Source organism: Microcaecilia unicolor, chromosome 2 (assembly GCF_901765095.1).
Source record: "Microcaecilia unicolor chromosome 2, aMicUni1.1, whole genome shotgun sequence".
NCBI lineage: Eukaryota > Metazoa > Chordata > Amphibia > Gymnophiona > Siphonopidae > Microcaecilia > Microcaecilia unicolor.
The window spans coordinates 97,651,921-97,675,028 of record NC_044032.1 but is presented as its reverse complement, the minus strand read 5'-3'; the positions used below and the strand labels follow the sequence as shown (position 1 = coordinate 97,675,028).

Genomic DNA, 23,108 nt, shown 5'->3' with positions numbered 1-23,108 from the left:
TTGAATGTGAATCTACATGGTTCAGATGTTTGAAGTCCCCATTCAGGTGCCAGTTCTCTCAAGGACTCCATTAGTGCTTAAGAACTTGGTTCACATTCTTTCCTATCATTTGAACTGCAAATTTCTTCAGTGGCTGAATCAACTTGTTTACCGCCTTTTTGAAGGAATTCATTCAAGGCAGCGTACAGCAAGAATAAGTCAAACATAAACAATAGACAATTACAGCATTAAAAATATTAAAATAACAATGCGAGGTATTTTTATTTTACATTTGTATCCCACATTTTCCCACTTATTTGCAGGCTCAATGTGGCTTACATAGTACCGTAAAGGCGTTCGCCAAGTCCGGTAGAGAAACAAATACAAGGTGATAGTTTTGGGCGCGGTGGGGATAGAAGAGAGGAAGGGTTATGTGGAGTCCATTACGAGCTGTGGTTTTGCTGTGTTGCAGAGTTCAGGCACTTATGTTGGGTCGGTGGGATATGCTTTTTTAAACAGGTAAGTTTTTTTTTTTTTTTGTGATTTTTCGGAAGTTTTAGATGGTTGTAGGTGTTTTTCACGGCTTTTGGCAGTGCGTTCCATAGTTGTGTGCTTTATATAGGAGAAGCTGGATGCATAAGTTGATTTATATCTGAGTCCTTTGCAGTTCGGGTAGTGGAGGTTTAGGTATGTTTGTGATCCGACTGTGTTTCTGGTTGGAAGGTCTATGAGGTCTGTCACGTGTCCTGGGGCTTCGCCGTGGATGATTTTGAAGGCAATACGTTCTTTGATTGGGAGCCAGTGCTGTTTTTCTTGGAGAGGTTTGGCACTTTCAAATCGTGTTTTGCCAAATATCAGCCTGGCTGCTGTGTTTTGAGCGGTCTGGAGTTTTTGTGAGTTGTTCTTTACATCCCGCATAAATTCCATTGCAGTAGTCTGCATGGCTTAGTACCATTGAGCGGAACATTTTCTTAGTTGTGGAGTTCACTTGGCTCAAGTGTAAGGTTACGGTCGATTGTAACGCCGAGTATTTTCAGGCTGTCCGCGATAGGGAGGATATAGTCTGGGGTGTTTATAGTTGTGGGTTTGTGCGTATTGTGTTGAGATGAGAGGATGAGACAATGAAGCATATTTTCAAAGCACTTAGCCTTCCAAAGTTCCATAGAAACCTATGGAAGTTTGGAAAGCTAAGTGCTTTGAAAATGAGCCCCAATGTGTTTTTTCAGTGTTGTTTCAGTTGGAATACATTTGCCCATGAGGCCATGGTATTCAAGCTAAGCTTGATTTTGTTGGTGATTTCTGTCAGATCATGTCTAAATGGGTTGAGGCCTTGGTTGGATAAGGACTTGGCTAGTAGGGTTATCATTATGTTGAAAAGTATTGGGTGATAGTGGTGATCCTTGAGGTACTCTGCAGTCTGCTTTCCACGGCGGTGATATGTTTGAATTTGATTTCACTTGGTATGTTCTGGTGGATAGAAAACCTTTGATCCAACTAAGTATGTTTCCACCAATCCCGAAGTAATCTAGGCGTCTTAGTAGTATATTGTGGTTTACCATGTCGAATGTGCTCGACATGTGGAATTGGAGGAGAAGTATGCTTTTACCTGTAGCTATTTCCTGCTTGAATTTGGCCAGTAGAGTGATTAGCACAGTTTCAGTGCTATGGAGGGGGCGGAATACTGATTATGATTCATGTAATAATGAGAACTTGTTTATGTAGTCAGTACGTTGTTTGGTTACCATGCTTTCCATCAGTTTGACTGTTAGTGGGATAGATGCAACTGGGCGGTAATTGGTGAGTTTGTTTGCTTTTTTTCTTGGTATCTTTTGGTATTGGGGTGAGTAGGATGTTGCCATATTCCTTAGGGAAGAGACCTTGTTGGAGCATGTAGTTTAGGTGGGATGTGAGGTCTGCCATGAAGCGGTCAGGCGGACTTGAGTAGGTAGCTGGGGCAGATATCCAGTTTGCAGTGGGTGTTGGAGAACCTGTGGCATAGTATGTTGCATTACAGTGGCAACAAAATATGCAATACAAAATTTTAATGTCCTGAATTTTTATTCCGGATCCAATTAATAATGCAACAATTCTGAAACAAGAACACATGTAAATGTCTACTGACAAGCATAAAGAGACCACAAAAACAAATACGAGATCTCCATAGATAAAAATAATCCCCCCCCCCCCCCAAACTAACCCCAATCCCAAAGACCTAGAGTGTTCTGTCACCTCTTACAGCAAAGCCAGGAACCACCAGCCTTTCATCCAACTTCTCCCACCCCTCCCACCCAACTCCAGCCTCAATGGCAGGGAGATTTGGTTCTTACATTCCCCAACAAAAAGTACATAGAAACAAAAAAATCTGAGTGAAATCTTGAATATCAGATTAAATGCAGTTTGTTCAATACAAAACTGCTTGCTATTGGATATAATAATTGAATATAATCCATCCACACATGTAAGAAGCGTCTTCTTCTCTTGAACATGTGGTTAGCATCTCTCGGCTTCCACCACAGCAGGTGATAAAATTGAATCCACTGTTGCCAATAGGTATGCAGGGTCTGACCCACCCAATGTTGAAAAACACATTTCTTTCCCATGAGACATGTCTTGCAAATCAACAGTGGCTTGCCCGCCCCTATTATGTTAAAAGACCCACTCTGATCTAATGCAACACTCAAAGTCGAGCAACTGACTGGCTGTCCAACAATCGGTGTTAAAAAAAACAAAACAAATACAAAAAACTAAAAAGCCTTATTCAAAAAAGAAAAATATGTGGGCAGCTCCACACCATATGTAGAAATGTGATCTAGGTTCCTGACATTTAGCACCTGTCGAAGTGGTCACCACTCCAATATAGCAGGCCTGTCTATTGACATACCCTCTTAAAAGAATACGGAATTGACATGCAAATCATCTGAATATGCTATGGACAGAACTGCAGCAATCGCTGGTCCTAGGTCCAGTGTAAGCACCAGGCCCAGGTCCCTTCTCCAGTTAGTAAGAATAGTTGTATAATCCACTGGGACACTCTTGAGGAGCAACCTATAAAGGAGACCTGAAACCGATAATCTGGCCCCCGTAGGAGACTCCAGCCAGTTAAGAATGGAACTATGATACTAGGTTAACAGACTCTCTTCCTGTGAGAGATAATTGATATAATGTTGTAGTTGACGATAAGCAAAGGTATGAGCTTGACCCAAGCAGTCTAGAGCAGCTCTGAAAATGTCACCAAAACATCCCCTGTGTTTAGAAGCTGAGCTAAACATGACGCGTCCGCCTTTTTCCAAAGCAAAAAAAACTTCTAAATTGCAGCCTGGGGGGGACGTCTACATTCCCTCAGAGAGGGACTGAATCCGAGCAAGTCGGGTTCTGACCCCCAAAACAGGGAGTAGCCCTCCAAGCCACCTGCAAAGGTTGCACAATTGTGCTTTCAGCAAAAGGTTTAGGCACAGATTTAGGAGGGGCATGAAGAAGAGAACAAAAATGCCAAGGGGTCAAGAAATCTCCTTTTGTAATCAAGGGGAGTATAATCTGCAATGCCCAAAAACCCATTCCCTATTATGTCAATTTAAGCATGCCAGGTTATAGTTGTCCAAATTGGGTAGTCCCCCCCCCCCCCCCCCAAACGACCAGCAACTGTACAGAAACCGAATCTGCAGTTTAGGTTTCTTACCCTGGCTTTAAAAAAGCATGTTAAAAGACTGGTCAACAGCCAAAGATCTTTCTTCAAGAGACAAAGGGCGAGCAGCTGCAACTTGTAGAGCCATTTAGGAAACAGACAAATGTCTATCATAGCCCAACAGAGACATCGGTAAATTCTGCTACTGCTGAAAATCCACCCTGGAACCCTCTAGCAACCTGGGCACATTATAAGCATAAATCTTAGTAAAATCCGCTGTAAGATAAATGCCCAAATATTTAAAGGTATCTTTCCCCCCCCCCCCCCCCCCCCACTCGCACCGAAGCATCGGTGGATTTCAATAAGTGGCATGAGTCTTGGTGTAAGAAGGTTTTAGATACATAGGAGCATGGGGTAATATGTGGAAAACACAGGCTGTTCTGTAATGATGGGCTACATCTTTCTGTAATCTTCTTGGGAAGGATAGGGCCAAAGAGGTGGAGGAGTGGTGCTGTATATGATTGACAATATCAGAGCGGCTGAAACTTGGAGAAAGGAAGAAGCTTTATGGATCATTCTGGAAAGAGAAGATGGAACCTGTGTCCACACGGAGGTTATCTACACACCGGCACAAACGGAGAAGATAGACAAGGATCTGATAGAAGATATTCAAAAGATTGGTATGAAAGAGGAGGTGCTACTGTTGGGAGATTTCAATTTGTCTGACGTGGATTGGAACGTCCCGTCTGCGGAATCGGAAAGAAGTAGGGAGATTGTGGATGCCTGTCAAAGTGCCTTGCTCAGACAAATGGTGGTGGAACCCACGAGGGAAGGGTCGATGCTGGATCTAGTGCTCGCGAATGGAGGAAGTGTTTCCAGTATCCGGGTGAGTGCCCACCTATGTAATAGTGATTATCGCACGATGTGGTTTGATATAAGGGCAAAGGTGGAGTGTGGATGCACAAAACTCAAAAGTGCTGGATTTCAGGCATACTGATTTTGATAAAATGGGGGAATATACCTGAAGAAAGAGCTGTTGGCTTGGGAAGGCGTATGAGAAGTGGAAAATCGGTGGTCAAAGCTAAAGGCTGCTGTAAATGTCAGCTGATCTTTACGCAAGTAGCTGAAAAAATAAGAGCAAAAGAGGCTTTTTTTTAAGAAATACAAAAGAATGCAATGAGGATCACGGAAAAGATTATTGCATTAAACTCAAAGAAGTGAAAAGGAAAATACGGCTAGCACAAACGGAAGAAAAAATGGCTAAAGATGTAATGAAAGGTGACGACCTTTTTCAGATACAGTATATTGGAGAAAGGAAAAAAAATAAAAGGGAATTGCAACACTGAGAAATAATGAGAATGGCAATGTGGAGAGTGAGGAGGATAAAGCAAACGTGCTAAACAATTCTCTTCGGTGTTCAGAGGAAAATCCTGGTGAAGGACTGAGGTCGGCTGCCGAGGGAACATCTGGGAATGGAGTGGGTACTGCGCAGCTTACGGAGGAAAGAGTTTATAAACAGCTGGAGGATCCAAAGGTGAACAAAGCTAGAGGGCCGGATGGGATACATTCCAGGATACTGAGGGAGTTCAGAGATGTCCTGGCAAGACCTCTTAAAGACTTATTTAATAGATCTTTAGAGACTGGAGAGGTTTTGCGAGATTGGAGACGAGTGGATGTGGTCCCTTTTCACAAAAGTGGACACAGGGAAGAAGTGGGAAACTACAGACTGGCTGGCAAGTCTCACGTTGGTGGTAGGAAAGATAGTGGAAAGAGTAAACAAACGATTCACGCCTACCTGTTCCACTCCACTCATTTTATAGACCTCTATCATATCTCCCCTCAGCCATCTTTTCTCCAAACTGAAGAGCCATAGCCACTTCAGCCTTACCTCATAGGGAAGTCGTCCCATCCCCTTTTTTTATCGCCCTTCTCTGTACCTTTTTCTAATTCCACTATATCTCTTTTGAGATACGGTGACCAGAATTGAACACAATATTCGAGGTGCAGTTGCAACATGGAGAGATACAAAGGCATTATGTCCTCATTTTTGTTTTCTATTCCTTTCCTAATACCTAACATTCTATTTGCTTTCTTAGCCATCGCAGCACACAGAGCAGAGGGTTTCAACGTTTCATCAACGACGATTCCTAGATCCCTTTCTTGGTCAGTGACTCCTAACGTGAAACCAGTCTCGTAAGGTCCTTTTGTAATTTTTCACAATTCTTTTGCGATTTAACAACTTTGTGTCGTCAGTAAATTTAATTACCTCGCTAGTTACTCCCATCTCTAGGTCATTTATAAATATGTTAAAAAGCAGCAGTCCCAGCACAGACCCCCGGGGAACCCCACTGTCTACTCTTCTTTGTTGAGAATACTGACCATTCAACCCTACTCTCTGTTTTCTAACTTTTAACCAGTTTTTAATCCACAATAGGACACCACCTCCTATCCCATGACTTTTCAATTTCCTCTGGAGTCTTTCATGAGGTTCTTTGTGAAACGCCTTTTGAAAATCCAGATACACAATATCAACCGGCTCACGTTTATCCACATGTTTGTTCATCCCTTCAAAGAAATGTAATAGATTGGTGAGGCAAGATTTTCCTTCACTAAATCCATGCTTTTGAATGTATTCAGTAATTTTGTTCTTCATAATAATCTCTACCATTTTGGCCGGCACTGACGTTAGGCTCACCAGTCTATAATTTGCAGGATCTCCCCTGGATCCTTTTTAAAAAAAATTGGCTTTACATTGGCCACCCTCCAATCTTTTGGTACCACGCTCGATTTTAAAGATAAACTACATATTAGTAACAATAGTTCCGCAAGTTCTTTTTTCAATTCTCTCAGTACTGTGGGATGAATACCATCCGGTCCAGATGTCCCACTCTTCAAATTCCCTGTTTCATCCTCCAGGTATATGGAGAGTTCATTCAGTTTCTCCGACTTGTTAGCTTTGAATACCATTTCTGGCAGTGGTATCTCATATATCTTCCTCGGTGAAGACCGAAGTAAAGAATTAATTTAATCTTTCCGCTATGGCTTTGTCTTCCCTGATTGCCCCTTTTACCCCTCGGTCATCTAGCGGGCCAACTGATTCTTTTGCCAGCTTTTTGCTTTTAATATACCTAAAAAAAAAAAAATTTGCTATGTGTGATTGCCTCCAATGCATTCTTTTTTTTATAGTCCCTCTTTGCTTTCCTTATCAGTACTTTGCATTTGACTTGCAACTCCTTATGCTGTTTGTTACGATTTTGTCGGTTATTTCTTCCATTTTCTGAAGGATTTTCTTTAGTTCTAATAGCTTCCTTCACCTCACTTTTTAACTATGCCGGCTGTCATTTGGTCTTCCTTCCAACTTTTTAATACACGGAATATATTTGGCCTGGGTTTCCAGGATGGTATTTTTGAACAGCATCCCCGCTTGATGTAAAATTTTGACCCTCACAGCTGCTCCACTGTTTTTATTTATTTTCCACCGTGCTTCTCATTCTATTATAGTTTCCTTTTTGAAAATGTAAACGCTAATGTATTGAATTTCTTGTATATACTTCAATGCTAATATCAAATCTGATCATATTATAACTGTTACCAAGCGGCACCATTACCTCCCGTACCAGATCATGCTCTCCACTAAGGACTAGGTCTAGAATTTTTCCTTTTCTTGTCAGCTCCTGTACCAGCTGCTCCATAAAGCAGTCTTTGATTTCGTCAAGGAATTTTACCTCCCTAGCATGCCCTGATGTTATACCCAGTCAATATTGGGGTAATTGAAATCACCCATTATTATTGTGTTGCCCAGTTTTAGTCTCCCTAATTTCAGATAACATTTCTACATCTGTCTTATCATCCTGGCCAGGTGGACGATAGTACACTCCTATCACTGTCCTTTTCCCCTTTACACATGGAATTTCAGTCCATAGGGATTCCAAGATGTTTTGTTTCCTGCAGAAGTATCAATCTATTTGATTCAAGGCCCTCCTTAACATACAATGCTACCCCTCCACCAGTTCGATCCACCCTATCAGTACGATGTAATTTGTACCCCGGTATGACAGTTTCCCACTGTTTTATCCTTCTTCCACCAGGTCTCAGAGATGCCTATTATATCTAATTTTTCATTTAGTGCAATATATTCTAACTCTCCCATCTTATTTCTTAGGCTTCTGGCATTTGCATATAGACATTTCAAACTGTTTGTTGTTCCTATTTACATCATGCTTAGTACGTGACAATATTAATTTGCAATCTTTTGTCTGATTTTTATTTAAGGCCACTTGTTCTCCTATGGTCTCCTTTGCAACCTCATTATCGGGATACCCTGTTTTTCCTCTTTTGGTGATACCTTTGAAAGATACCTTTATTCCGAACCATGCCCTTTTTGAGTGACTGTCTTCCTTCCCCCGGTTTCTAGTTTAAAAGCTTCTCTATCTCCTTTTCAAATGCCAGTGCCAGCAGTCTGGTCCCACCCTGGTTAAGTTGGAGCTCATCCTTTCGGAATAGGCTCCCCCTTCCTCAGAATGTTGCCCAGTTCCTAACAAATCTAAAACCCTCTTCTCTGCACCAAATCGTCTCATCCACGCATTGGGACTCCGGAGCCCTGTGTGTGGAACGGGTAGCACTTCAGAAAATGCTACTCTAGAGGTTCTGGATTTGATCTTCTACCTAACAGCCTAAATTTGGCTTCCAGAACCTCTCTCCCACATTTTCCTATGTCATTGGTACCCACATGTACCAAGACAGCCGGCTCCTATCTAGGTAACGCGTGAGGTCCCCCACTTTCACACCAGGCAGGCAAGTCACCAGGTGATCTTCACATCCACCAGCCACCCAGCTATCTACATGCCTAATAATCGAATCACCATCTACAATAGCTGTCCTAACCCTTCCCACCTGGGTAGTAGCTCCTGGAGACACGTCCTCGGTACGAGAGGATATTGCATTTCCTGGTGTGCTGGTCCTGTTTACAGGATTACTTCCAGCTGCACCAGGGTGGTGCTCTCCATTTAGAGGGCCTCCCTCCTCCAAGGCAGCACAGGGGCTGCCAGATTGGAGGTGGGACTTCTTTACAACTTCCCTATAGGCCGCCTCTATGTACCTTTCTGTCTCCTTCAGCTACTCCGTCACCTACTCTAGCCTCAAGAGAACAGACTCTTTCTCTGAGAGCTAGGAGCTTTTTGCATCAAGCATACACATCTCACCAAATGGGAGATAATCATACATGTGACATTCAATGCAAAAGACTGGCTGTCACCCCTCTCGCTGCTGGACTACTGTCTGCATCTTAGTATTATAGAGTTGTTTAATTAAAACTTAAGTTACTAGGGATACCAGATGAATATAATGAGCCTTATGACTGGTGGTGTTTGTAATTTATTTAGGGTTTGCTTCTTAGAAGCTAAGTGCAATTAAAACTTGAATGAAAATTGAAAATTACCCTCTTAATTAGAATAATTGACTGTAAATGAAGAGTTGAGCTAGGGGTGGGTATGAATGAAGACTGAACTGGGCCCTTCGGTGCCTTTTAGAGACTGTTTTAGTTCTTTGGCAGAAACTTTGTCTTAAAACTATGGGGGAAAAGTATATGAAGACAAGCTAATAAAGTTTGCTTGCTTTTTTATTTTTTTTTATTTTAAGATTCTAACTGTATTTATCAATATCCTACATTTCCTCTTTTAAACCCTAATCTTTGTTACCAAGCTCAGAATGAACTAATGTCGCTTACCCACAGAGATGTCCTCTTCTCTCAGAAAAGTTGTGGGACCTTTCTTCTTTATATAGTTTGGTTTCTAAGGAGACTATTTCAAACAAACCCTTTGAAGCTAACCAAGTAATCAAATTGCCCTTAACCTTAGTAACTATTCTACTTCCTCACACCTAATTCAGGTCAACTAGTGTACCTGTTCAGCAGTCAAGAACAGAAAATAACTTTCTTTTTAGGATAGTTCAAGCCTCGTTACTATCCTTTTTGTACTCTTGGCTGTTAAGTTTCTATCTCTAGAGAAAGTTTCAGTTTAAAACTGTAGGGAAAAGGGATTGTACTGTGTGGAAACTAGTTAATAATAATTCCCTGTCTTTTATTTTATTTTCTTTCTAAGACTGAACTGGGCCCTTCTATGCCCTATCTGTTAATTCTGTGGCCGAAACTTAGTTTTAAAACTATGGGGAAAAAGGTATGGAGACTAGCTAATGAAGTTTACTTTTTTTATTTTAAAAATCTAATTGTGTTTATCAATATCCTACATTCCTTAGCATCCCTTCGGACCGGCCCAGGATTGGACTGATGGGTTGTGCACGCCTTCCAGCAGGTTGGAGACTGAGAAAAAACTCTGACTCTAGCAAGCCAATAAGAGCCCTGGTCATGTGACCCTAGCCTCCGTATTTTCTCAGTCTCCCAGCAGGTAGGAAGTGAGCCCATTAGTCTCTTTTTCACTTTTCTGACTTTTGTCTTCTGTTGGCTTTGATTTTGGTTTCTGTGCCACAGGAATTCTTTGGGGCTTGTTAGAATTTATGACCTCCCTTCTATTAATTGATTCTTTAAGGAAAGGGTTCCCTTTTTGATTAGCAAAAGGGATTACCTTTGGGAGAGGCAGCCAGATTTAAAAAAAAAGAAATCAGAAATCCGTGTTTCTCCTTGCTTCTAGTGAGCAGCCTGCTCTGTTTTCTGTTCTGTGCATTTGTGTTGTGTGGATCAGCTGTTAAAAACGAAAAAAAAAAAAAACGGAGCAAGGACACGAAGAGAACAGCACTAAAGTATACAGAGGCAAGATTTCTTTTATTTTCTCTTACCTTCCGTTTTCGGGGGAGTATTTGGTTCTTAGTCCTATTTCCGTCGGCAGAGCAGGGCCTTCAAGTAAAAAATTTAGGCGCATATTGTGTGCGCGCGGGCGCGCGCATGACCGCCGCCATGTCGGAGAAGCTTAAGAGATGCGCTGTATGCCAGCGTTGGGGAGTTGCTTCATCCGGCGCTTGTAAATATTGTACGGCCCTAATGTCAGCATCGGGTCCGACTCTCTCTTCGGGAGTTGCGTTGGCAGTTCAGGGTCCCTCGCAGTTGCGGTCATCTCAGGCGGTTTCTGAGGAATCGGGTGCGCCCCCAGAGACCGCCTCAGCGAATCTGCCGCGACAGGCGGCCATTTTACCTCCCGCTCCGTTGTCGCCGTCATCTACTCTTTCTGTTCCATCTGGTGATATTTTTCCTCCAGGAGCGCTGGTTCAAGCTGGGCCCACTCAGGCAGGGGGTTTTCCTCCTGAGTTTGTGCTCCAGATGTACCAGGCCTTTTTGCTGCACAAGGGTGATACAGAAGCTGCACCAGAAGTTTCTGGCAGACCTGCTTCTCTGCCCCCTAAAAGGGTGAGGGAAAATGGTTTGCTTGGGGATTTTTTGGCTGATCAGGAGATGCCCTATCTGGAAGAAGAGGAAGATCTGGAAGAGAATGTCTGGAATGATCCAGATTTCTCTTCTACAGATCCTGAGGAGGCAGCTTTTGGCCAGGGGGGGAGGATCCTTCTGTGGCTAGAATTTTTCACAAAGATGACTTGCAGGAGCTAATTGCTATGGTCTCCTCTACTTTGAATTTTGAAGATCTTCCGTCCGTTACTCAGACCCGTAAGGTAGATTTCTTGATTAAAGGGTCGAGATCCGCAGCAAAGACTTTCCCATGCATCAGGATATTTGAGATGTTATTAAAGCGCAATGGGAGGTTCCAGATGCAGCTTTTCGTCCGACCAGATCTGTCTCGTCTCTATCAGATTCCGGAAGTGAATAAGACTCTGCTTAGGGTGCCAGTTGTGGATGCAGTGGTGTCGGCGGTTACTAAGCGTAATACGGTCCCCGTGGATGGGGGAACGGCTCTGCAGGATGTTCAGGACAGAAGATTGGATTCTCTGCTCAGGAATAGTTTTGATGTTCCTTAGTAGCTAGAGCCTGTTTTAGATGGGCAGAGAGAGTCCTGGACAGGACTTCGGATGATCTTCAAGCTATCGATTTGGAGGTGGCCAGGATTGAGTCGGGGGCGGCTTTTCTGGCGGATGCCCTGTATGATTTGCTCCGAGCATCTTCTAAGTCTTTGGCTTTGGGGGTCGCTGCTCGTCGATCTTTGTGGTTAAAGGGTTGGTCGGCGGACGCGGCCTCCAAGTCAAAGTTGAGCAAGTTTCCCTTTAAAGGTTCTTTCTTGTTTGGAGAAGAATTGGATAAGTTGGTTAATTCTTTAGGAGATGCTAAAGTTCCTCGCCTACCGCAAGATAGGCCTCGTCTGTCTGGCCGAGTTAGAGGCTCAAGTCTCGTTTCTACAATAGGACTCAGTCCTTTCGGGGTTCTCGCAGAGGAGCGGGTTTCTCCAATCCAGGTTTTAGATCACAGTCCCGTCCTACCCAATGAAGGTGCGGGGGCCTCTCCTCTTGTCCCTGTCAGAGCTCTGCTTTCTCAGTTTTATCAGAGGTGGGCCCATATCACTTCAGATCAGTGGGTCTTGGAGGTTGTTCGAGATGGTTATGCCTTGAGTTCGCAAGGCCTATTTCAGACGCCTTTCTGGAGTCTCCCTGTCGCTCTCCTCTCAAGGTGAGGGCTGTTCGGGACACTCTAAAGAGGCTTTTAGATCGTCAGGCTATCTGTTCAGTCCCTCCTTCCGAGTACAGGCAAGGCTGGTATTCCATTTATTTTGTGGTACCCAAAAAGGAAGACTCTTTTCGCCCTATTTTGGATCTCAAAGTAGTCAATCGCGCTCTGAGTCACGAGCTTTTGCATGGAGACCCTGTGATTGGTCATAGTGGCTGTCCGCCAGGGAGAGTATTTGACAGCCTTAGATCTCACGGAGGCCTATTTGCATATTCCTATTCGTCCGGCACACCACAAGTTCTTGCGCTTTGCAATCCTAGGGCAACATTTTCAGTTTCGCGCTCTACCCTTCAGTCTTGCGACAGCTTCACGCGCCTTTACCAAAGTTATGGTCGTGGTGGCCGCGGCCCTCAGAAAAGAAGGGATTCTTGTTCATCCGTACCTAGATGATTGGTTAATCAGAGCAAAGTCTTATCAGGAGAGTTGTCGCGTCACGGATCGAGTGATGCAGTTCTTGCAGTCTGTAGGTTGGGTGGTAAATGCCGCCAAGAGTCGGATAGTTCCATCTCAGTCTCTGGAGTATTTGGGGGTCCACTTCGACACAGACATCGGTCGAGTCTTTCTACCACAGGCCAGGATAGTAAAACTCCGGAATCAGATATGGGACTTTCTTCAGCAGCAGCGTCCCTGTGCTCGGGATTATCTTCAGGTTCTTGGTTCCATGGCAGCCACTATAGAGGTAGTGCCCTGGGCCAGGCTTCACATGCGTCCTCTTCAGTGGTCCCTTCTATCCCGATGGTCATCGCAGAGGGACTCGCTACTGAGGAGTCTGCCTCTTCGCAACCGAGAATGCAGCTCTCTGTTTTAGTGGCTGCGGATGAAGAATCTCACTGTAGGAATGCCGTTGGAATCTCCTCGGTGGTTACCGTTAACGACAGATGTCAGTCTCTGAGGCTGGGGAGCGCATTGCCTAGGCAAGTGGACCCAGGGTCTCTGGTCTCCACTGGAAGCAGTTCAGTCGATCAATCTTTTGGAGACCAGGGCGATCCGGTTAGCTCTGCAGCATTTCAGTTCTCTTCTGGTGGGCAAAGTGGTACGAGTACTTTCGGACAATGCCTCGGCAGTGGCCTATGTCAGTCGCCAGGGAGGAACGAGATGCCGTCTCTTGTGTTGGGAGGCGGAAAGTCTCCTCTCCTGGGCGGAGGTTCACCTCATGGTCATTTCAGCATCGCATGTAGCCAGAGTGGAGAACGTTCAAGCCGATTTCCTCAGTCGCCACACTCTCGATCCAGGAGAATGGGCTCTCAGCGCTCAGGCGTTTCAGTTGATAGTGGGGCGCTGGGGCACTCCAGTTCTAGTTCTTTTCGCCACCAGTCTAAATGTAAGGTTCCTTGATTCTTCAGTTGCCGAAAGAATGCAAGAGCGGCGGGGATAGACGCTCTTTTGCAGCAGTGGCCCTCCGACCTTCTGTACGCGTTTCCTCCTTGGCCGCTAATAGGTCATCTCCTACAGAAGATCGAGGAACACGGGGGACCGGTAATTTTGGTGGCACCAGACTGGCCTCGCCGTCCTTGGTACGCGGATCTGCAGCGTCTGTCGGTGATGTCTCCTCTTCGACTCCCAGTTCACAAGGCTTTGCTGGTACAAGGGCCAGTTCCACATCCAGATCCGGCTCGATTTTATCTTACGGCCTGGCTCTTGAACGAGCATGTTTAGCTAAGTGGGCTTTTCAGCGCCGGTGATTTCCACCATGCTTCGATCGCGTCGGCGTTCCACTTCTCTGAACTATATTCGCACTTGGAGAATTTTTGAAGATTGGTGTGCAGAGGATGGCATTCTTCCTTTTCGAGCGTCCGTGCCTCAGATGTTAGATTTTCTACAGCGAGGTTTTGATAAAGAGCTATCTCTCTCTTCTCTTAAGGTGCAAGCGGCAGCTCTTTCCTGTTTCAGAGGTTGGATTCGGGGCAAATCTTTGACCAGCCTCCCGGAGGTGGCACGTTTTTTGAAGGGGGTCAGTCTTCTTCGTCCTCCGGTCAGATTAGTCTTTTCATCTTGGGATCTTAATCTGGTTCTTTCGGCTCTAACGAGACCACCATTTGAACCATTGCTAGCATGTTCTTTGAAGGACTTGAACGCTTAAGACACTGTTTTTGGTGGCTATTGCGTTGGCTAGAAGGGTCTCTGAGTTGCAAGCCTTTTCGTGTAGAGCTCCTTTCCTGCAATTTTCTAAGGAGCGAGTGGTTCTTCGTCCTGTTCCTTCCTTTTTGCCTAAGGTGTTGTCTCGTTTTCATCTGTCCCAGTCAGTTTTTCTTCCAGTTCTGGGATCAGCCTCAGGGACGCAGGAGCAGAGGCGCTTACATACTTTAGATGTTAAGAGAGTGCTTAAACGATATCTTGCAGTTACTGAGGATTTTCACCGCACGGACCGTCTTTTCCTTCTGTTGGCAGGTCACCGTAAGGGGTTGTCGGCTTCTAAGCCCATGTTATCTAGATGGATTAAAGAGATGATAGCGTCAGCTTACCTTTTGGCAGGTAAAGCAGTCCCAGACTCTGTTAAAGCTCATTCAACTAGAGGGCAGGTAGCGTCCTGGGCCGAGTGTTCCTTGGTTCCGCCAGCGGCGACTTGGTCCTCATTCCATTCGTTTGCTAAGCATTACAGACTTGATGTTCAGTGTCGGCAGGAGGTTGTCTTTGCGTCGCGGGTGCTTTCAGCGGGTTTGCTAGGGTCCCTCCCGTAGGACTACTGCTTTGTTACGGCCCATCAGTCCAATCCTGGGCCGGTCCGGAGGGATGCTAAGGAAGGAGAAATTAGACCTTGCCTGCTAATTTGCTTTCCTTTAATCCCTCCGGACCGGCCCAGGGCCCTCCCGTACTTCTCTCTTTCTGTCTGTTTGTATGTTCAATTGTTGGCAGAGATGTGTTCTATTGTTTGTACAGCTGTTGTTTGGTTAGTTAAAAAAAACCAAACGCAACGGATTTTCTGTTAAGGCCATACCGTTGCTCTGGTAAGAGTACATGGTGAGCCATTACAAGTCGGCCATACCGATGCTCTGGTGAGAGTACTCGGTGAGCTGTTACAGTCAGGCCATACCGATACTCTGGTAAGGGTTGTCGGTGAGCCATTACGATAAGGTCATACCGCTGCTCTGGTGAGAGTTGTCGGTGAGCCTTTGTACGAGCACGTTTTCAAGAGTGCTCCCTGGTTGCTTGAATTCCTTGGGGCACAGACTCTCGTCTTTCTGCTTTGTTATTCAAATACTGAGGCTAGGTAATGACCAGGGCTCTTATTGGCTCTCTAGAGTCAGAGTTTTTTCTCAGTCTCCAACCTGCTGGAAGGCATGCACAACCCATCAGTCCAATCCTGGGCCGGTCCGGAGGGATTAAAGGAATGCAAATTAGCAGGTAAGGTCTAATTCCTCAGCGACCCTCCAGACCGGTCAAGACGCGTGGGTTATGTCCTCCTACCAGCAGAGGGAGACTGAGAAAACACTAAGCTTTTGAAGCCTGTATATATAACCTGTGCAGAACCTCCACTAGCCAGTATTTTCTCAGTCTCAGCAGAGGTAGCAGTTGACAGCCTGTGCAGTCTCCAATAATCTGGTGAGGTAGTTTGTCATTGGGTCGTAGGATTTTTTCCTTCCAAACTTTATTCTGTTGCAGTACCCTGTACGTGTGTGTAAAAAAAAAAAAAAAAAAAAGTGCTTTGGGGCCCTGGGTCTGGTGGGGCCCAGTTTTTCCCCCTGGGGTGTTACACCTATGTTTGGGTCCCTCCCCCTGTTTGCTTGGCAGCTTTGTGCCTCGGCTGCTTTCTCAGTATTGTAGCCTTGAGTGCCTTACAATTTCCAGATGCCAGAGTTAGAGTACGATGCCTTTAAGGTCAGTTATTCTATGTCATTTTGCTTGCCAGCTTTGTGCCTCGGCTGCTTTCTCAGTATTGTAGCCTTGAGTGCCTTACAATTTCCAGATGCCAGAATTAGAGTACTGTGCCTTTAAGGTCAGTTATTCTATTTCGTTTTGCTTGGCAGCTTTGTGCCTCGGCTGCTTTCTCAGTATTGTAGCCTTGAGTGCCTTACAATTTCCAGCTGCCAGAGTTGGAGTACTGTGCCTTTAAGGGCATTTATTTCTTTATTTTCAGCGGACCGAACGGGGGTTTTGATTCCTTGCTGGAACGAGAGAGCAGCGCTTTCTCCAGTGCTTTTGCAGTGTGAGTGAGTTTTTGGTTTGGCGCGTTTGCGGAACAGCTTTTCCCTTCTTTCGTGGTTTATGGCGGCCCAGCTCCTCCGATGTCGCGCATGCTCGTGGCGAGGGGTAGAGGCGCCGGGCGCTCAGTGTAGCTTTGCGGTGCACCTATAAAGGTGGCTGCGGCACCCCCCGACTTGACCGCGGAGGGATCGATGGTGTCGGGAGTCTCCGGGTCAGCGGGAGCGTAGGCAGGGCCGCTGTCAGCGGGAACAGTTTCGGCGGGAACAGCCGCCATCTTGAGTCTGACGCGGCCCATGGAGCCGGCTGGTTTTGGGCCTGCGGCCTCCGTTTTTGGCACAAAAGGGCCTAATGACGGTCCAGGAATGGTGGGTTTTCCTCCAGATTTTGTCTGGACGCGGTATCAGGCCTGGAGATCGGGACCCCCCCCTCCCCCCCCCCAATTGGAAGAGGGGGCTATTTCCATCTTGGCTGAGAGACCACGGTTAGAGTGGTCAGAAGACAGGCAATGTTTTTCTCCTGTAGCTGCAGAAGCTGCGCTTAGTGATCTGGGGGAGTCAGATGGAATTGACGGCTCTCAGGAGCAGGATTGTTGGATTCCTGGAGAGGATCCTTCAGTAGTGCGGATTTTCCATAGAGATGAGCTGTCAGAACTCATAGATCAGGTGTCGTCCACCCTTCAGTTTGGTCCTGAGGTGGCGTTGGGGGAAACTGTCCAGGATCCGTTGGTGAAGGGCATTCAGCGTCAGGCGTGATCCTTCCCTATGAACAAGGATCTCCGGGAGATGATTTGTCAGGAATGGGATTTGCCGTGTAAGGTGGCAAAGGCAATGGCGAGGCTTTATCCCCTCCCTCAGGACGATAGGGATTCCTTTAAGGCTCCCACGGTAGATGCAGTAGTGACGGCAGTAATTATAGCTACGGCTATCCCGGTTGATGGAGGAACGGCTCTCCGTGATCCTCAGGATAGGAAGTTGGGATCTTTTCTCAAGCGTAGTTTTGTTTTGTCGGCTCTAGCCCTGCAGGCCTCGGTTTGTGGGGGTCTGGTAGCTCGGGCATGTTTTCGTTGGGCCGAGAAGCTCCTGGATGATTCGGTAGATGTTGGTTCTTCTGGGGGTCAGGAGTTAGCCGACTTGGACATGGGTTCATCCTTTTTGTCTGAGGCTTTTATGATTTGTTGCCTACTTCAGACAAAAAATATGGCTATGGTTGTGGGTCTCTGCCACTTAAGGGAGCTATGCTCTTTGGAGAAGATTTGGACAAGTTAGTGTGAGGTCTTAGTGATACCAAGGTTCTATGGCTTCCAGATTTTCGGTTCAAGGCAGGGGCCAGAACTAGTTCCTCTCGGGGACGGTTTAGGGAGGCTCAGCGGTATAGGCCGGGCAGATCGAGTGGGACCTACCCCTAGCTGTCTGTTTGTCCAATTTAGATTGTAAGCTCTGTTGAGCAGGGACTGTCTTTTCATGTTAATTTGTACAGCGCTGCATAAGTCTAGTAGTGCTATAGAAATGTTTAATAGTAGTAGGACCTCTAGGGGTCGGTTTTTCCAGCGCACACAGTTCTTTCGTGAGAGTCGTCGCGGAGGGCGTGGCTTTTCCGCGGGAGGTTAGTATTCAGGCCACAATTCCCAATGAAGGTGTGCGGGCTCAGGCTCTGGTGCATGTTGGGGCTCGGCTGAGTCTGTTTTACCAGAGTTGGGCCCAAATCAGGTCAGATCAGTGGGTTCTCAAGGTGTTTCGAGGCGGATGTGCGCTGGAATTCGAAAGCTGTTCTCCCGAAGTGTTTCTGGAATCCCTCTGTCGGTCTTGGAGCAAGAGGGCAGCAGTGAGGGACACTCTGCGGTGGCTGCTCGCGTTGGGAGCCGTGGTTCCTGTTCCTTCAGATCAGCAACGCTCAGGGTGCTATTTGATCTATTTTGTGGTCCACAAGAAAGAGGACACTTTTCGTCACATTTTAGATCTCAAAAGGGTCAATGCGGCACTCAAGGTGCCCTCTTTCCGGATGGAGACGTTGCGGTCGGTCACTGGTGCGGTCAGGAAAGGAGAGTTTCTCACTTCCCTGGATTTGACGGAAGCTTATCTTCACTTTCCTTTGTGCAGCCTTTTGGTTCCAAGTTACAGGGTCCGATTCGTCGGTTCCTTGCAGAGAAGGCGCCGACGGCCCGTACTTATCGTCAGGTCCTGGGCCTGATGGCGGCGACCATAGAGGTAGTTCCGTGGGCCAGGGCGCACATGCGTCAGGTACAGTCAGCTCTGCTCAGTCATTGGTCCCCTCTGTCGCAGGACTTGGAAATGTGTTGTCCGCTGTCGGTGGCCCCTCGTCTCAGTCTCCGCTGGTGGCTCAGTCCGCGCAATTTGGGAAAGGAATGCCGTTGGAGTCCCCACAGGGGCTGGTAATGGTCACGGATGCCAGTCTGCAAGGTTGGGGGGCACATTGTCTCAGTCAGGTAGCTCAAGGCCGGTGGTCTCGGGCAGAAGCAGAGTGGTCCATCAACCGGCTGGAAACTCGGGCCATTCGGGTGGCGCTCCAGGCCTTGACGTCGGTGGTTCGCCACAAGGCAGTCCGAGTGCTTTGTGACAATGCCATGGCAGTAGCATATGTCAACCGTCAAGGGGGGAACAAAGAGCCTTGGCGGCGCAGTTGAACTCATCTTCAGGCTCTCTTGGCAGCGCATGTGGCCGGGGTAGGTCACATAGATGCAGATTATCTCAGCAGGCACACTCTAGATCCCAGAGAGTGGTCTTTTCTTCGGTCAGTGTTCCAGTGAGTTGTGTCGGTCTGGGGACTTTCGGTGATCTTAGGGCAACGGCTCGCTATGCGCAAGTTCAGAGATTTTTTTTTTTTCAGTCGCTGAAGAGACCCTTGAGCGGAGGAAATCGACACTCTTCTGTTGCCTTGGCTTCGGGAGTGACTGTATGTGTTTCCTCTGTGGCTGTTAGTCGGTCGAGTAATATAGCGCATCGAACATCACTCCGGTCGGGTGATTCTGGTAGCTTCGGATTGGCAGCGTCGACCATGGTATGGAGACTTGGTGCGGTTGGCAGGGGCGGCGGCCCTGCCTTTGTTGGGATCAGTTCTGTGTCAAGGCCCGATAATCATGCCGGATCCGGCTCGGTTTTCGCTTATGGCTTGGCTCTTGAGCTGCACAAGTTGAAGAAGAAGGGGCTTTCGTCCAGTGGCTTTGCTACGATGTTGAGTTGCCGTAGACGATCCACTTCCTTGGCGTATGTCCGGGTTTGGAGAATCTTTGAGCACTGGTGTGAAGACCATCGAGTTCGGCCGTTTCACTCTTCGGTGGCAGAAGTTTTGGAATTTTTGCACGATGGTGTTGATAGAGGTCTGGCCTTGTCTACACTGAAGGTTCAGGTGGCAGCTTTGTCATGTTTTCGTGGGAAGCTTCAGTGAAAGTCCTTCGCGTCTGTGCCTGAGGTAGTGCGTTTTTTGAAGGGTGTTAAGTTGCTGCGTCCGCCTCAGTGACGGATGGTGCCTCCGTGGGATTTGAAGCTAGTTTTGGATGCTTTGATCAGGCCTCCGTTTGTGCCTCTGGTATCGGCATCTTGTAAGGATTTATCTTTAAAGGCGGTCTTGTTGGTGGCGATTACTTCAGCACGGAGTGTTTCAGAGCTTCAGGCTTTGTCTTTTAGGGAACCATTTTTGTCCTTTCTGAGGGAAAGGTTTCGTTGCGGACGGTGCTTTCCTTTTTTGCCCAAGGTGGTTTCCGAGTTCCATGTTAATCAGGTCATCTCTCTGCCAGTGTTGGGTGATATGGCTGGAGATTCGGAGCAGCGTGGTATTGCCAAGCTGGATGTCAGGAGAGTTTTGAGTTGTTATCTCTCTGGAACTCAGGACTTCAGAGCCTCTGACCGTTTGTTCGTTCTTCATGGTGGCCCAAAGAAGGGTGCAGCGGCTCCTAAGGTGACCATAGCACGGTGGTTGAAGGAGGCGGTTGCATCTGCTTACTTGGTGAAGGGTCCTGTGGTGCCTAGGGGCTGGTCTGCTCATTCCACTAGGGGAATGGCAGCCTCGTGGCGGAGAATAGTATGATTTCTCTGTTAGATATTTGTCGGGCTGCGGTTTGGTTTTCGTTGCATTCCTTTGTGAAGCATTATAGGATTCCTGTGCATGCAAAGGACGAGGTGCGCTTTGGGGCAGCAATTTTGACCTCTGGCCTTAGTAGGTCCCTCCCATAAGTTAGTTACTGCTCTGGTACGTCCCACGCGTCTTGACCGGTCTGGAGGGTCGCTGAGGAAGGTGAAATTAGATCTTACCTGCTAATTTTCTTTCCTCTAGACCCTCCAGACCGGTCAAGAGCCCGCCCTGTCTGTATTGGAGGCCAGGAGGTGTGTTTGTTGGATAATTCTTGGCTGCTGTAAATTGTTGTTTCTCTAATTGCAGACTGTTTATTTCTGTTTTGTGATAGGAGTCCGGGACAGGTGGGGCTCTTCTTTGATAGTCCACCTGTAGAAGCCCAACTGTTTTATCAAAGGCAAAGGAACATGTTTCCGTAAGAGCAAGCGGAAGATGTTTCTTGTTTTTGCAGTTTACTGTGACCACGTACAGGGTTGCTAGTTGTTGTTAGTGTTTTTTGTTTCTCTGCTTTGTCAGGGGTATACTGGCTAGTGGAGGTTCTGCACAGGTTATATATACAGGCTTCAAAAGCTTAGTGTTTTCTCAGTCTCCCTCTGCTGGTAGGAGGACATAACCCACGCGTCTTGACCGGTCTGGAGGGTCTAGAGGAAAGAAAATTAGCAGGTAAGATCTAATTTCACCTTTCTCCTTTCCTCTTTTAAACCCTAATTTTTAAGTTACCAAACTCAGAATAAAATAACACTTACCCACAGAGATGTCCTTTTCTCTCAGAACTTCTCAGATCTAATGGGTCAGGCTGCTGCAAAGTTGGTAGAATAACGGGACAGTGTTCTGCTTCTTTTTGTAATACTCTGTTTTGTTTGTTTTTGTTTGAAATCTGCTTATTGAAAGAATGACAAGACATATCCAAAGAGGGTAAAAACTCAAACAGCACAGAGAGCTTGGGTTCTTATAGCTCCCCTGTCATAGTCTAATGAAATACAAACATTCCTCCAACTTGTTTTTGATTTTTTTTTTTTTTTTTAAATACAAGACCTTGTCGGTAAATGCAGTTACTTTAACAGAGTTTAAAAGAGGTTTGGACAAGTTCCTAAAAGAAAAGTCCATAAGCCGTTAATGTGGACTTGAGAAAATCTACTGCTTATTCCTGGGATAAGCAGCATAAAGTCATCTGCGTTTTTTGCTCAAGTACTTTTGATCTGGATTGGCTACTGTTGGAACAGGGTCTTGTTGGACCTTTGGTCTGTCCTATTGTGGCAATGCATATGTTCTTGAGCTACTACTGGAAAAACGTGTGAGCTAAATTTAAGCAAAAAAAATATATATTGAGATCTTTTAAATGTTTTTAATGAAGAACACTGACCACGTGGACTGACTGCATACCTGCATTTTTGAACGGGGTCATGCATATGAGCTGCTGGCATACACCACCGTGTGCCTTGTTTTGATTAATTTGTGTACACTTATTGCACTGGTTGAATTACAGGATTTTGCTTATGGTAAAAGAGCACTAGTTGATAATGCTGTTGGTTTCTTTTATTTCTTGAGTTCTTAAGTGTGTGGTATTTTTACTTGTGCTTAAAGAGAACACACACTTGGTTCCTTTTGTTCTTATACCTGTAGGATATCATTTGAGACTTCATGTCATTTCTAAAGTATTTTCACAACCATCTCCTGAAGGCATACCTAATTAGTCAGGTTTTCATAATGGCCAAAATGAATGCGCATGAAAAGGAATTGCATATAGTAAGTCAGACTTCTGCAAATCTATCCTAGTATTCTTATTTTGGATATTCTGAAACCCAGACTGGTTAGGTGGGCCTCTAAACAAAAATACTTTTGTTCCACATCTTTTTCTGATGGCCTGTTGCACAACTTCATATCTACTAGTTAAAACTTTGAACTGGTCCCTTTATTTTAGGAGCAGCTTAGACATGTATATTGCTAAAGTGATTAAGGTTGTTTTTGTTATAGTTGGCTCTTTGTCCTCTGAGGATCATGATTTTGACCCTACAGCAGAAATGTTGGTACATGACTTCGATGATGAGAGAACGCTTGAAGAGGAAGAAATGATGGAAGGTGAAAAAAACTTCAGATCTGAAATTGAAGGTTTAGAAAAGGTAAAACAAAAAAAAAAATTCCTGTTTTTTGCTTCACATGTTTAGAAAAATATGCAAATACGATGAAAAGTAAAAGTATCTACTTCTTTTGAAGCTAATGTTAGACAATGCATGTGGAAGGCTTGAATGATTTTTCATTCCATTCTGTTCTCACTACTACATTCTAATAACCACTGTAGATGAAGGTTGTTGTGATTGCTCATAAAGTATGCTAATTATGCACTGTGCAGTGCTTTACATTTATCTACACCTGAATTGTGTCCTTTGCCTTAGCCCTTAGAAGTGTTCTTACATTTTACCATTCTTACTAATGATTTTCCCTATTAAACTCCCATTTTATTCAGTTTGCCATACATAGTTGTTGCCATACCAGTAACCCTCAAACTGCTATTAAATTGCAATCACCTGTTTTCTCTTCAAGTTTGCCAGATATTTGTCTTTTATCTATCCAATAACTGTTCACTTCTGTATCGCCTTTTGAAGAAAGGACAATTAACTGGTCCTAAAATGCCATTTGAAAACAAAGAAGCCTGGTGTGTTT

The 23,108-nt window shown here is 45.7% G+C and overlaps 1 protein-coding gene across 1 annotated transcript in view; it reads left to right on the top strand.

Moving 5' to 3' along the window:
• Nucleotides 1-23,108, top strand: part of MIER3 (MIER family member 3) — a 167,618-nt gene that overhangs the window by 9,880 nt on the left and 134,630 nt on the right. The window contains 1 exon segment of the mRNA XM_030193155.1: nt 22,422-22,567. Within this exon segment, the coding sequence (XP_030049015.1) occupies nt 22,422-22,567 (146 nt within the window).